This window comes from Alligator mississippiensis, chromosome 6, assembly GCF_030867095.1.
Source record: "Alligator mississippiensis isolate rAllMis1 chromosome 6, rAllMis1, whole genome shotgun sequence".
Lineage (NCBI taxonomy): Eukaryota > Metazoa > Chordata > Crocodylia > Alligatoridae > Alligator > Alligator mississippiensis.
The window spans coordinates 58,961,142-58,976,830 of record NC_081829.1 but is presented as its reverse complement, the minus strand read 5'-3'; the positions used below and the strand labels follow the sequence as shown (position 1 = coordinate 58,976,830).

Here is a 15,689-nt window from a genome sequence, read left to right as displayed (position 1 = left end):
AGGTTGGACAAGTGGGCGGAAAACAACAGAATGCAATTCAACAAGAAGAAATGCAAAGTACTGCACCTAGGGAGGAAAAATGTCCAGCATACCTACTGCCTAGGAAATGACCTGCTTGGTGGAACGGAAGCAGAAAGGGATCTTGGACTCCTAGTGGACTCCAAGATGAACATGAGCCGGCAGTGTGACAAAGCCATCAGAAAAGCTAATGGCACTTTATCGTGCATCAGCAGATGCATGACGAACTGATCCAAGGAGGTGATACTTCCTCTCTATCGGGCGCTGGTCAGACCGCATTTGGAGGGAGTATTGCATGCAATTCTGGGCGCCACACTTCAAGAGGGATATGGATAACATGGAGAGGGTCCAGAGAAGGGCCACTCGTATGGTTAAAGGCTTGCAGGCCAAGCCCTATGAGGAGAGACTGGGGCACCTGCACCTCTTCAGCCTCTGCAAGAGAAGATTGAGAGGCGACCTTGTGGCTGCCTATAAGTTCATCATGGGGGCACAGAAGGGAATTGGTGAGGTTTTACTCACCAAGGCGCCCCTGGGGGTTACAAGAAATATTGGCCACAAGCTAGCAGAGAGCAGATTTAGACTAGATATTAGGAAGAACGTCTTCACAGTTAGAGTGGCCAAAGTCTGGAATGAGCTCCCAAGGGAGGTGGTGCTCTCCCCTACCCTGGGGGTCTTGAAGAGGAGGTTAGATAAGCATCTAGCTGGGGTCATCTAGACCCAGCACTCTTTCCTGCCTATGCAGGGGGTAGAACTCGATGATCTATTGAGGTCCCTTCCGACCCTAGCATCTATGAATCTATGAATCATTCACCTCCTGCTCTCGGATTCTGAGAGTACCCCTGGTGAGTGCTGTTTGCCTTCAAATCGCAGTTCCTTCACTTCGTCTTTAAATCCCAGCCAAGTCAGATTTTCAGCTGGAACATAAAAGACAGTGCTTCCTTTTGCACATCCCAAGTCTTACTGTGGTGTACCTTTCCAGAGCACATGCACACTAACCACAGCAAGGGAACCCAGTCTGTTCTCTGGGCTATACATCTCTTGTGATTACTGAAGCTGTCCTGTGCTAGGTGCATAGGAAATGATGATCTTGTTCAGTGGTGTGTTCTCTTTCCAACTGGAATTTGGGAGGTTGTGGAGGGTGGGGTCTTTTGTTTCAGGTTCTTTGAAGCTCCTGATGTTCCTGTTCTCTAGACTCCAGGAAGGCTTGGTGCTGGTCAGTGCTCAAGCTGACAATAGTCTGTGGAAGGGTAGAGCTGGGGGCAATGGCTAGTTTCAAGTAACTTCAAGTAATTTCTGCTACACACAGCAGAAAGGGTGTTTCCTTATAAGATGCATTATAAAAGGTTGTTGTGTATAAGTCTCAGGTGAGGAGCAGGTAGTGAACAGATTTAACTGAAGACTCTACAGAGGAGTGCTGTTTGCCTGTCTAATTTAAAATCGTTCCCCCTTTTGGTTTGCATTTTATTTCCTTCCAGAATTTTAGAAAAAAACCCTCTAACTGGTGTAGGATTTCTTTCAACCACAGATGGAATAGAGCTGAGTCTAAATTCCATTGAAATTCAAGTAGGTTTTTAACACTCCAGGACAGAGACAGAAGAATAAAAATAACAGCAGCATTGTTTCTCTTCCTGTTTTGTATTTTCATCCCTGTAAGTTGTTCCTGATTGTGCAGTGTTTGTGCTCCCTACACACTAGGAACTTTGTTTCTCTCCCACATGCATTTTACCTGAAGGAATAGCTAGGATTATGCCCTCTGCAGAGTTTGGAACTACCACAGAGTTTTATGCCCCTGGCACACATTAGATTTCTGGTGCAACTAACATGTTAATTGCCATAAATAGCTACTGGTCACACTTTCATTTAATTTATGGTGCCATAAAAGGGCAAACCAACCATCAAGATGTTACTCAAAAAGTGTGTAACATCTTTGTGGCTGGTTTGTATGGTGCCATAAACTGAATGTGTGCCATACCCTATCAAAACTAGCGTTAGAAAAAAACAGCCAGGTTTCTGAGGTGAAAATCAATCCATGGATTGTTGTTGTGTCTGTTGTTTTGAGGACAGCACTTAGCCTTCAACATTACACCTACCTTTGTCTCACTAGCACCTGGTTCTGCCATACCAACACCATACCACAGGAATGCACTGTTCTTATTTTGACTACTGTTAGAAAGACTTGCTTCTGGCCTCAAAGCATCGCAGCTATGAGCATGGAGTGGTATAAACCAACAAGAACAGTCAGTTCCTATGCTTAGGCAGGAAAATCTGTTAGCTTGTTGTTAAGCTATTGAGAGAAGGGAGAATATAAATTGAACTAAACAAATGCACTATTTTCTTGCTATTTTTGCTCAGTTATCTGCATTCAGTAGCATTTCAGCAGTGGAAGCTACAAATGTGGCTGGTGGAATCAAAGCTTTTATTTCAAATGGTCAGATAAGTTTTGGCTGATCTAAATCACTCCCAGCATACCTTGAATCACCAGTGTCTGTGATATTACTCAGTAGTAGAAGGCAGTAGTTAAGATCCCAAAACTTCCCTCTCTCAAGATAGAAGCAGAATACAGGCAGTCCTCCGACTTATGACACAATTGGTTCCTGAAAACCGTGTCTTAAGTCGAAACGTTGTAACTCAGAACCAATTTTCTCATAAGAAACAATGTTATAAATGGGGGATTGGTTCCTGAACCAAGGCCTGATACCCTATTTTCACCAAAAATACCCCAGAATTTTGTACTTGATCAATTATAGATGAGTAATATAGCTACATTAATGTATTTCTATTGTAAATAGCAATCATATTGATTTGGAAGGACTTTTTTGAGGTGACTTTGCTGGACTTTTTGAAGGGGTCTTGGTTGGACTTTTTGAAGGGTTCTTGGCTGGAGTCTTCTCAGGAGTCTTGGCTGCAGGTTTTTCCGGACTCTTGTCTGCTTTCTTAAAGAAAGTGGCCAAGGAAGTTTGGATAGATGTTCTCCAGGGAGATGAGTGACATGGCAAACTTGTTTGTTGGCGTGGTATCACATCGGGTTAAGCATCGTAAAGTTGAAACTGATGTCAGAAAGTTGAAACAGGGTGTCAATTTATAAAAGTTGTAACTCAAAATGTTGTAAGTCGAGGACTGGCTGGTCTCACTGCATAGAGACTTCATTTCAAGAATAAAAAGCATAATCATTTCTTCACAAAACAAACCCAAATATCCATTAAGCATAATAATAAAACTCACCTCCACTATTTTTTCAGGCTTTGAAGTTTGCTGTGTCACATCAGAGCCAGGTAGCTAAGGAAACATGCATTAATTCTTCACAGACCAGCATTATTTATATGGTTTAATAAACAATAAACCAGGGTAAGTCAACTGGCTGCTACAGCATGTCTTTGATACAATGCAACAACCCCACAGGTCTGCTGCCTGAATGCCATAGCCCCTGCTTCTGCGGTACCAAAGATCCAGTAGAGCTTCACTTCCCCTCAAACTTCTTCATGGCATAATATATATTTATTTAATTAGACAAGGGGACAAGAAGCTGGAGATAGAAAAAAAGACCTGAACTCAAATTACATTCTTTCACTACAAGCTTTCTCTTCACCCCCACCCATTAGTACCTTTGATTTGGAAGTCTTCACTGCAGTCACATCCTTTCAGCCAAGAAACATCTAATGCCCTTTGAAGCTGATCAGTTCTGTGGAACTGGACAGGCTGAGGGAATACCAGTGAATGACAAAAGCTGCATCTCAGAGACTAAGGGAAAGAATATGCTGCTCATGCTCTGTTTTAGCATAGCTACCATTCACCAGGTTGTGCACAGAGAAGAAAACTGAACCCAGCCCAAAGTACTTCCACTAGGGCTGCCCAAGAGAATGGACATACAGGGAAACAGATGGTAAAGAGTATGAAGTATTAAGCAAAGAAGTCTGCAGTGAAAGTCTCCCTCTACATTTAAACAAAGCACCCTCTGAATTCCATTCTCATTGGGACTCCTTGGCTGGATCCAAATGTGCAGGCACATGTGTGGTTTGTGGCTCTGCAAACCTCTTTGTGGTGCCACAAACTACACCTGTTGCACATTAAACTGTGCTCCATGCTGCTAATTTGCAGTGTTGGGGCAAAATTTGCTACCAGGATTTCCTGGTAGCAAACCCCACCACCCCTGAAAAAAAAGCAGTGCAAAGCATACCAAAGTGCCATGTGCTGGGAGAAACATGGAGCTCCTGTGCCCCAGCCAGCTAGAGAGTAGCACATGGAGATAGGGGAGCAGGCAGCCCCCTCTCTCCACGCTGTGGAGACCCCACACTGAGGCACCCTGTGCCCAGCTAGCCCCCGCTGCAGCACATGGAGATGCGGGACAATGTGTTCTGCTGCAAACCACATGAGCGGGGCGTGCACTGCAGTACAAAGTAGCGGTGCAAATTTGTGCTGCTACTATTTGTGCTGCTGCAAATGCAAGTCCCTGCTCATGTGGGTGCAGCCCTTCAAATGTTTTTTTTTTTTTTGCGACAGTTGGCTGAAATATTAATGCATCTTTCATTCTTCCTACAATGGTATGGCCAAGCAATTCTTTAGCTCTGATTCCAAGAACAGACAAGCAGTTCAGCTGCAAGAAGCAATGATAAACGGCGGATATCACTCTAAAATATCCACATACAGAAAACAAACCAAAATTCCCTTATTCAAAGGGATTAAAGCTTGTGATTTTGTACAAACAAGCCTCTCTCCTGGGTAATGTTGTGCCCTGTCCTTTTGTAAAGCTATGCACTGTGCAGCCTCTGCACAGATCAATTTTTCATTTTTCTACAGAGCAAATGCATTTTCTGCCTTAGTTAAAAACCGAAAATGCCCCTTGGAAGCTGGAAATGCTTTTTTTGTTCTAGTTGCACCTGCCATCAGTCAGCAGAGGCAGCATTCAAAGCCTTAGTGGGCATGTCTACATGTGCATAGTAATGCGCAGCAACAGACTATGATGCATACTGCGCTGGAGTTTATTGTTCCTGGGTGCCACATTTACATGTGTGCCTGGGACCACAGCACATTGCTCTGGGTTGGAGCAGTCCCAAGTGGTAGGGGGGTCAGCCTGACAGTATGGGGCTGCTCTGACCTGGCTCAATGTGCTATGAAGGGGCTGGCTGGGCATGAGGGTGCTCCAGTGTGGGGCTAGCCAGCAGGCAGCCCTTTCACTACGTTCATGCCCCAGCCAGTCCCGTCAGCATCTATGTATGCATTGCTGTGGAGTAAAAAACTGTGCCTTAGGTTAATACTTGCACTTACAATACTAACTTGCAGCAGAGTTTATTATTTTACTCCAGTCTAATAGCCCTGCACATGTAGATGCTATGACATTTACTGAAGAGCTAATTAAGCAGCTGCAGTAAATATCTCATGTAGATACACCAAGTGACTGCTAAAGACACAATGGCCAAAGGAAAAGGACAGGTTGCACAGACATCTTTCATTGCCTAGATGGCCCAGCAGGTCCACAGCCATCTTCTACTTTAATTCCTAGTGTCTTGCAAACAAGCATCTGTTTGCAAAAAACCAGCTAAACCACTAAACCACTACATTAAGCATGGAATTCCTGCTTCTTGATAAGCACCCATCTTCAGTCACCATTAGATTTGGCATCATTAATTTCCAAGACCAACTTGCTTTCAACTGTAGAAAAAGCAAGAAAAAACCACAAAGGTTGATTTTCATATGTGATTATCCAAGGCGCTGGTAGGACAGCCATGTTGCTTTCTTAACAATAAGCAAACAGGTATATATTTTCAAAATGACAAAAGTTATCATCCCTAATTCTGGTCTGCTTCTCTCACTGTAGAATTTCTGCCTGGAAACCAGCTTCCTTCTGTATGAATTGTCATGACAGTTTTAAACAACTTCTTCACAGCTGTAGATCATTTTGAGTCCCTAGCATAACAGCTCATCTGGATCCAACTTTCTGGACTTAAAAAACATTTTTCCAGTTTGGTTACTTGGCTTATCAAATTCCAAAGGTGCAGGCCCCACAGATTTAGGACTCTTCAACAAGATCCTCTGCCTTCACTTACGTTGTGGGGCAAATGCCACTGTCACTAGAATCACACAGCAGCCAACTAATTCAGAGATCTTGAGGTCAAAAGCAACTGCAATCTTCATCTACCATGACTTCTTGCAGAAAACAAAGGGCATAGAATTCCACCTAGTTATTTAACCATTAACAAAACCAAACTGAATTTGAAAATAGCTAAATAATTTGCCTTAGTCTACCATGTTGGATGCCAGAATCTGTCTTAATAATGTAGACATAGTTGTTGTAGAGCAATGGTCTCCAACCTTTTTATGGTGAAGATCACTTTTTGCCACCCCAGGATCTACTGTGCACCCTGCCCTGCCTCCTGGACAAGCAGCCCAGGCTCAGACCCCACTCACCCAGCCTGGTCTGGGCAGCAGGGGGCATGGCTCAGCCCAGCCACGTGCATCCTGCTGCTCCCAATCGTGGAGCCTCTGACAGACTGAGATTGACTGTCAGAGGCTCCACAATTGACCACTGTTGTAGAGTCTTTGAGCTCAACTATACCCAATGACAATAGTTGCTCTTGTCCATTTCTCCTCATCCATTTTCATCAGGACCAGGTGTCCTGGGTTAAATTTTGGGCTGCATTTCAGCAACCATGTTGCACAAAATAAATCCACAGATTTCAAACAGGAATCCAAGATGTAAAAAACATTCTGGTGTGTTGTGATTTTTCTGAGTTCTTTGCAACATAACAATTGCTTTATTATTTTTCCATAGTCAAAAGATGGCTGAAAACTAAGAGCTAGCATTTTCTGAGACATTCTCCTCAAGTCTAACAAGGTGTGCCTTGAGCCTAAAATAGTTGGGAACCCCTGTTCTAAGCTTTGCATCCTTTATGAACAACCGTGTAAGACAAGGACATACTATAGAGGCTGGCAGCATCAATCTGCTCTGTTAACCCATAAGAAGCTAAGCTGGGTTTACTCAGGTAACTCTTGTGACAATGTTGAGGGAATGGCCTTGCAGTCTAGCAGAACTAACATGGAATTCTGCTGCACCACTCTGTCAGCAACCTGCACTGTTCCCTCAGCCACTGTATTCTCTTGTTGGGATAATTAATGTACCTGAAGGCATCCTGTGTCCCAACAGGTTGGGATTCAGAATCAGCAAACCAATGGCCATTGCCAGTCATCATTTCTTCTACATGTCAACATAGAAAATCCCACAATTTCTCTCTAAACTGTTTTGCCTGTGTCTAGTGAAAGATACAGTGCTACAAATTTAGAAACATAGATAATGGCTACTAGTGAGCCACTGTTTCTTTTTATCTTGGATACAAGAGTTTCTTTTGGGGGAGTCTTTCTGGTTTTCACGGTTTCACCTTAGGTTCTAGGTGTTGCCCTACACAGGATGACTGCTCACACATTTGGATCCACTCTTGGTGTTTTCAGAGCCTCAGTGTCTCTCCTGTCATTTTTCCACTGTTGTCCTGCACAAATTTTGGGACTACGACACAGTCACCAAGTGTCATTGATTCTTCAGAGTTCTCACATTACACAGATGTCAAGGGCTAGATCTAGAAATAACACAGGCATATCAGATAAACTTGGATCCAATTTGCAGTTATTATTCAACACTAGTAGCTATATGTTCCCTCTATGAATGTACCAGGTCTCAGAGTCTGAAAGTCACCTAAAAAGACATGTTAGAGACTTACAATCAACTTTGTAATTGTAGTGATCCAGTGTTGATTTTTTTCTCACATATGCATGGTCATAAGAGGATCCTGAATTCATAGACAGTATTATGCAGGGTTTGAATTACATTATGACTCGGAGGAGGGGGCGGGGGGGGGAGGAGGGGAGCAGTCTGCAAAAAAAAGTGGGCTGCCCATCATGATGTCCTAATAAAATCAGACCCCCCCCCCCAGATTATGATTTTCAAGTCTTACAGGGGGGCTCTCATCTCTTATGGGGGGGTCAGCCCCCCCCAAGCTCCCTCATAATTTGAATCCTGGTACAGGTTTCCTTCAATTAATGCAGGTTCTGTATATGCAAATTGCTCTTATGCGATAATCCTTTTTATACCCAAAATTCATTATATGCGAGGTAAATTCACTCGTATGCGATCGGCATAGGCACCCCCCCCAGCAGATAAGTCTGTGTGGGGAGCGGAAAGGGCTATGCGGCTGGGGCTCCACTCACCCCAGCCCCTGCTGCAGCTGCTCTGGGAGTGGCCGACACCACCTGCCTGCAGCCGCTGGGCTGCACCATGCTCTGAACCCCCCGGGTTCTGCTTGTCCCCCTCACCCCAGAAGTTGGTGTTGGCTGCTCCTGGGGCCACTGCAGCAGGGGCTGGGGTAAGTGGGGAGAAGTGGAAGCCCAGGGCTGCAGCAGGGAGCAAAGCAGAGGAAACTGTAAGTGGGTGCGGGGCACAGGACGAGGGGGGGGAACGCGACTCTTGCTGCTATGTGCACTCCAGGAGGCCTGCAGACTGGGAGGCTGTGCTGGGCTCTTCCTGGGGGGCTCATGTCCATGGATCTGTGCGCAGGATGAGATCAGGCTGCTGCTGCGGGCTGGGGCCGGCAGCAGCACCAGGCTTTTCTCGGCAGTGGCATTGGAAGGGCAGATTGGGAGGGTTATTGTGAATTTTGCGGTGGCAGCAGCCCCCCTCCCAGTGCCACCGCCCACCCTAAGTGCCAAGAAGAGCTCAGCGCCGCCACCAGCCCCAGCCTGCAATGGCAGCCTGCTCTCGTCCTGCTCACAGATCCGGGGGCACATGCCCCGTGGGAAGAGCCCAGCGCAGCCTGCAGCCCTCCTGGGGTATGCATAGCAGCAAGAGCCACACCCCCTCCTACCCCACACCCACTTACAATTCCCTCTGCTTTTCTCCCTGCTGCAGCCCCAGGAGCAGCCGATGGGCTGTGCTGCACCCCACCCCTGCCCCTTCCCTAGTCCCAGCCTTACTCTCTCCCTCCCTCACTGCCATAGGAACGTATCCCTATTTCTTACATTATAAACTGGGTTCCCTTTATGCAAATTCAATTTATGCACGGTTTTCCGGGAACGCATGTACCACATAAATCAAGGGAAACCTGTATTATGCACATATATGCACACATACAGATGCACACTACTCTCAAGCCAGAAAATTAAAATCAAGATTATACTTTCCAAAAAAAAAGAAAGGACAGACAGTATTAATTTCAAGGTTTAGAGCAAAAAGAATACCCAGCTCAGAATTTAATCAACTGGTTAAAAGAAACATCTTCAGAAGAGAACAACAAAACTGCTTTCCAGGTATACACACAAGATGAATATAGCTAGGATACATTTCATTTGGCACATCACATTTCACTTGCTGATTAAATGAAGGTCACTTTCTGTCAGCACTTTCTGATTTCAGGAAACCATTCCCCTGCTCTAATCTTTCAATGTTAGAGAAGACAACCACTAAGATTATTCTAAAGGAAAATTTCATTGTTAAAAAAAAAGGAAAGGAAAAAAAGAGGGGCTTGAAGAAAAGAACCTTGTACCTGACTTGCTATAGATACCAAAATTTGAGAGCAGCCAACATTTTAATGTTAAGGTTATAAATAGCAAGGAGCTACAATACGCACTGAAAAATGACTGCTTCCACACTTACACATTAGGTACCTTCAGCAAATTTATATTCTGTGGAAAACAACATTATTTAAGTGCCAGATGACATATAGGTTTATTTATTGCCTTTTTAAACACAAACACAACAGCCACTCCATGGCAATTTCTCACTAGCAAGTTATACTTTCCTCCGGCCACCTAGTTGTCTTGATCCTCAATATCAGGAAACCAGATAATTCTGCTCAAACAAAATGTATCTAATGTGAAGGCTTTCTGAGATAAGCAGTGAGCAGCTTTGGACAAAACAAACTCAGAAAGATCACTGAAATTAGAATTGACACATAGTGGTGTCCTATGCAGAAACCAGCTTTTCCACCTATACTCTAACATACCTTTATTCCTTCTGTTGATGATATCAGTGCATTACCAGTCAGTAAACTTATATAGTCAACCAGTACATTAATAGTCAGCCATATGATATGTCTTCACTACCAAGTTAACTCGAGTTAGGCCTCTTAGTCTAACTCAAAAGACAGCAATCACACTGAGCCTGGTTCAGCATTCATTTGCATTTGGCACTTGAATCTCTTGGGGTAGAAGTTGTGGCTCTTACTGCTACAGTAAATTGAGCCACTTCTATGACTTCTTTACCAGTGAAGTTCTGGAGAACTTACCTGATCACATGCTAAAGCATAGGAGGACTAGTAGCATTCAAAAGTCCTGAGTCCAGAGCGCTCATGTTATAAGCTAATAATTTGCTCTTACTTGAGTTTTAGCTTACACCCCCTCTTTGGCCAGCCAAACCAAGCAGAGAATGCTTTCACATTTAAGATAATGGATTTTTGCAGGGACAAAGGTGAGGCTTGAATTAAGACAATGACAGGGTGGAGTTATAATACCAGTTAACTTTGCATTGAAGACAAGTCTTCCAAGGCTAACAAAGAACTAATTATCTGGAAGCAAATTAATAACACTATCAAAAAGGATCATTTTGCCCAGTCAATAAAATACTGAATGGAATATGGGAGAAAGTTGTCTTAAGTACAGAGAATCTGTTGCAAATGAACGTTTCTCTACAAACAAGTGTTACCATCTTGTGTTGCCAATCAGAGGTGCCCATTCAGTATATCCTGTAGAACAGTGGTTCTCAAATTTTTTTTTTCGTGGACCACTTGAACATTGCTGAGGGTCTTGGCAGACCACTTAGTAAACTTTTTTTTGTTCTACAAATCAAAGCAAATAACTCATATTTTAATATCAGTAGTTTTACAAGTACAGATATTCTTGATTGATCTTCAACCTTTCTGCGGACCACCTGAACGAAGCTCGCAGACCAGTGGTGGTCTGCGGACCACAGTTTGAGAACCTCTGCTGTAGAACAAGAGCAGGATCTTAGCTTACAGGAAAGCCACTAAGATCAAGCTGATCAAAATTAAAAATAAATTAGCTTTGGAAGGTTTCAATTCTCATTAAAAGGATTATAAGCTTGGAGTTGCAAAGGTTGTAAATGCGTGCTTGGCCGTTTCCTGCAGGACTAATCTCTACTCAGTAGTCCTCCACTCTAATATTATGCTTTGACCTGCATAACAAGACCTGCACCTGCAGGAATGGTGCAGGTATTAAACTGATCTCTGTTGCAGTAGGTGTGATTCTTTTAGTGGGTGTCTGCTTCCAGAGATTCATTGCTGTGCAAACAACTATTTATTTTGTGTGTAGAAAATGTATTCAATTAAGCATGATTCCTTATCTGGCCTATTCCTGCACTACATGTTCCTTTCTGAGCCCTGAAAGTTTGATCTTTTCACAGACTTCTTCCTTTATCATGTCATGTCAGAGGGTCTCTCTGCATGTCAATGTGCTATGTATTTTAGACAGTTGCAAGAAAAGAACTAACAGGAGTTCCTTTAAGCAGGATCCACTCTATCAATGAAATATCAGTTCTGAAAAACCTGATTCCTCCCACTGCCCAAACTACTCTTCACATCTAAACACCCACAGAAGTCATGCAGTTTGGGGAAGCTGGTGGGGTCATGCTAGAGCAGCATGCCTTGCAGTATCAGTCCCTCATCCCCTCTTTTAAAAAACAATTTTCAAACAAAGCCACACCAAGTCCATTCATCCAAGTCAGTGTTTCAGACTTGAGGGACAGCTTGTGCACCCTCTGGAGATACCAGGAGGTCAAATTTTATCAGTGGCCTAGCAATCGCCCGGACCTCCTCGTTCAGAGGGTTTAACTTCAGGTTCACACTCTGCAAGGACTCCATTGAGGCAAGCTTTTCAACAGGGACATCTGAAACAAGAAGAGCACACAGGAAACAAACATATGGATTAAAGGCTATTACCATACAGCAGCTAACCAGGTGCTTTGGAATTTAAACAACATTATCATTCATATTTTTTTAGGTACTTCCAGGCTGTGAGGTAAAAGATGAAGCTAATATGAGACAGTGAGCAAATAAGACCACTGCACAAGTCACTGAGGCTGTAGGGCTGAGTCTCTTGAAAATCTGGTAGCACTTCACTTCCCATTTCTATTGCTTGTTCATAAGAAAAGGATTTAGTTGTATCAAAAATAGAAACGACACTCATTGTGGGTACAGGAAGTGGCCCAGGTTTCTGTACCTGCTGCGCAAAATGAACTGATTTTAAGAGTTAAAACTGCTAAGGTCCCAGCCAGGCCTTCATTGTAAGCATTTGCTCTCTCACATTTGTTACATTCAGAAAAACATTTCTTCTATGCTCATTTCTTGGTGCACAGGTGAATTATGTATGGAAAATCTGAGGAAGACCATGTTAAGTTATGAGAGAAAAAACAGTTTATCAATTTCAAATGTACTGGTTGCTCATTAAACTACTCAGAAATTTCTCAGTCTGCATCAGGGGATTCTGCATGCTGCATTGAAGTACACACAGAACATATCCCTTTCTTCCCCTCCTGAAATAAAGGAAAGTTAACAGCCCAAATAGGAGAAAACTTTACAGGATGGGAAATTACGGATCTTGCCATTCTGACATCTATTCACAGTTTGCACCTTCTAAGCTTTCATTAAAAAATAAAGAAATCATATTTCTATCTTTTCAATTACAAATAGTTCAGATTCAAGATTCAACATCAATATGTGTCAAAGGCTGTCTGGTCATAACAGTTCACAGCAGAACTCAAAAGGATGAAACACATTTTTTTCCTATTTCAAGCCTCAGATTCTTTGGATCACTCTTATCAGGTGAAGCTTGGGGGAAGTGTAAACTATTGTTGTATTTTCCTTCCCTTACCATATAATTCAGATACATGTTTTTATGAATTCTGTTTTTTCCAAGACTTCCCACCCTTCAGTATTGTGGCACTGTAATACCTAATCTCATTTGATTCTAAGAAATCCTAAATAAGAATTGTGGCGTGAAGAGAGAGCAGAGAAGTGGCAGACACTGCTATATTCCATGTCCCTGTATTTATGAAAGAAGCTCTGAATTACTATTGGATACACGTTACTACCTCAGCAGTCTTTGTCCCTATGCTCACAGATTCCTTTTCTTATCTCTTTAGAGCCTCAGCCTACTTAATCTGTAACTTGTTGATGACAGATCACAGTCCCATGCACCATGCCAGGAGCAGCATCAACAATTCCAACTGACTGTACTGGTTGTGAGAGATAGTTAGCCATATTAATCTGAAGTCAAGCAGAAAGTAGGGTACATTTGCACCTTACAGACTAACTAAATTGCATCCCTGCCTTAGTATAGTTGCCCCAGTAGAAGGTAATGAATGGCAGCTCTGGGATGTGTGGTCAACATAGCTGACCTCTCAGGAGGCCAGTTAGCGAAAGCAGTTTGCTTGAGGCAAGGTCTTGAATGTGGCACCTGGTGTACTCATAGCAGGGACTTTCTACTGGGGCATGTTGCAAACACGTATTAAAATGCCGCACATTCAGCAAACAGAGGAGCCAGGAAATATAGATGTGCATATGCACCTGTGTGTAATAGTGAAGTGGGGAAAAGGTTACATACATAATCAAGTAGCTGCAGAGTAAGTTTTAAGTGGCTGCCAGTGCCTGTGCTCTCATTTCAGGTTCCCAGGGCTCAAGATCCTCCTCTGAGTGCAGCCACCCACGTGGAAGTTCACATGACCACTGTCATTTTCTTGGGCCATGATGTCCCGCACTATTAAGGTATTAAGAGTCCCATACTGGGTTTGTGCGTCATCTCACAATAAGGTTGTGACTTTCTCTTGTCACGAGCCATTCAAATGAGGTAAGTCATTATACCAAACCAAATATTACAGCTTTCACACTAGTAACCCTCTGACTTCTGAGTTCTCATAACTGTGCTGATTCTCAGGCAATTGAAAAGAAAACGAACTGCAGTGCAGACTCTAAGAAATAAAAAAATCTCACTCCCTGGAGCCAGCAGGAACTAGAAATGATGCAAAATCAAAAAAATCAGACTCATCCAAGATGGAGCATTTCATATTATCCAACAGTGGGTGAATGGACAAGACACTTTACCGCACAGTTGACTAATTGACTGTACAGTAAAGCACCAAAGTCTACACATGCAGGCACTTACTGTGCAGTCAATTAGTGTATTGCACGGTAGCAAATTAACCATGCCATAGTAACTGCACAGAAGCACACATGTAGACGCTGACCAGGAGCAAATTTGCTTCTGGTAAGCCCCATCACCAAGGGGCCACCCTCAGGCTAGCCCCAGGGCCACAGGGATTGGAGATTCTTCAGCCCCTGGGCTGGGGCGGCTCATTGCCTGGCCCAGTCGGAGCTTTAAAACTCTGTGGTGACCCCAGGGGCCTGTGCCACTTGCTGCCTGCCTCTGGCCACTGGGTCCTGTAGCAGTGACCCGTGGCCAGCTGCAGTAACCTGCCCAGACCCCAGCACCGGACCCACTGCACTGTGCATAGCAGGCACCTGCCCAGGCCTGGATTCTCACCCATAGCCCCTAAGGGCCATCAAGGGAGCCACACTGGGGTTGTTCCCAATGCTGCATGCTGCTTCTCGAGGGCCTAACTTGGTCCTAGGATGAGACTGCAGACCTCATAGCACTGTGGGGTGAGGCTGAGGTCCAGAGTCAGTTCACCTGGGGCAGCCCCTCCAACACTCACATCTACGAGGGCCTGGAGTGCAGGCATGATCACTCGTCATGCCAGTGCCTCATAAAGATCAAGGCCCTGCAGGTAGAGTGGGTCCACATCACCAACCACAACTGCCAGTCGGGGGGTGCCTGCAGGACCATGCCCTTTATGCGGCAACTTGACTACACCCTTGTGCCTCAAGACCTTGGGGGGAGCCGTGCTGTGTTCTCCAGCATGGGCGGCCTGCTGGAGCCTTCGCTGAGGCCTGGCAGCAGTGATGAGACATCAGGGAAGGAGGAGTCCATCCCACCATGGCCCCCCCTTACACCCCCAGCACTGTCCAGCAGCTCTGGCACCCTGGGCCAGCACCTGCCCCACCAACTCCAGGTATGCAACCCCACCTCCATGGGTGGGATATGTCAGTCTCACCTCCATCCTTGGCAAAGTCTTTGAAAAGTCAGTCTCACCTCCATCCTTGGCAAAGTCTTTGAAAAAATTATCACGGCTCACATATGTGAGAGCCCGGCAGGACAAATTATGCTGAGGGGAAACCAGCACGGGTTCGTGGCAGGCAGATCGTGCCTGACCAATCTAGTCTCTTTTTATGACCAGGTTACGAAACGCCTGGACACAGGAGGAGGGGTGGATGTCATATACTTAGACTTCAGGAAGGCCTTTGATACAGTATCCCACCCCATACTGGTGAACAAGTTAAGAGGCTGTGACTTGGATGACTACACAGTCCGGTGGGTGGCGAATTGGCTGGAGGGTCGCACCCAGAGAGTCGTGGTGGATGGGTCGGCTTCGACCTGGAAGGGTGTGGGCAGTGGGGTCCCGCAGGGCTCGGTCCTTGGACCGATACTCTTTAATGTCTTCATCAGCGACTTGGACGAGGGAGTGAAATGTACTCTGTCCAAGTTTGCAGATGACACAAAGCTATGGGGAGAAGTGGACACGCCAGAGGGCAGGGAACAGCTGCAAGCAGACCTGGACAGGT

The 15,689-nt window shown here is 44.6% G+C and overlaps 1 protein-coding gene across 3 annotated transcripts in view; it reads right to left on the bottom strand.

Moving 5' to 3' along the window:
• Positions 1-9,206: 9,206 nt before the first annotated feature.
• Positions 9,207-15,689, bottom strand: part of LRRC20 (leucine rich repeat containing 20) — a 189,621-nt gene continuing 183,138 nt past the window's right edge. For all 3 annotated transcript variants that reach the window (XM_059729914.1, XM_059729911.1, XM_006265058.4), the window contains one exon: positions 9,207-11,899. In XM_059729914.1, coding sequence (XP_059585897.1) covers positions 11,742-11,899 — 158 coding nt within the window. In that variant the 3' untranslated portion in view covers positions 9,207-11,741. The remainder of the gene's footprint in view (positions 11,900-15,689) is intronic.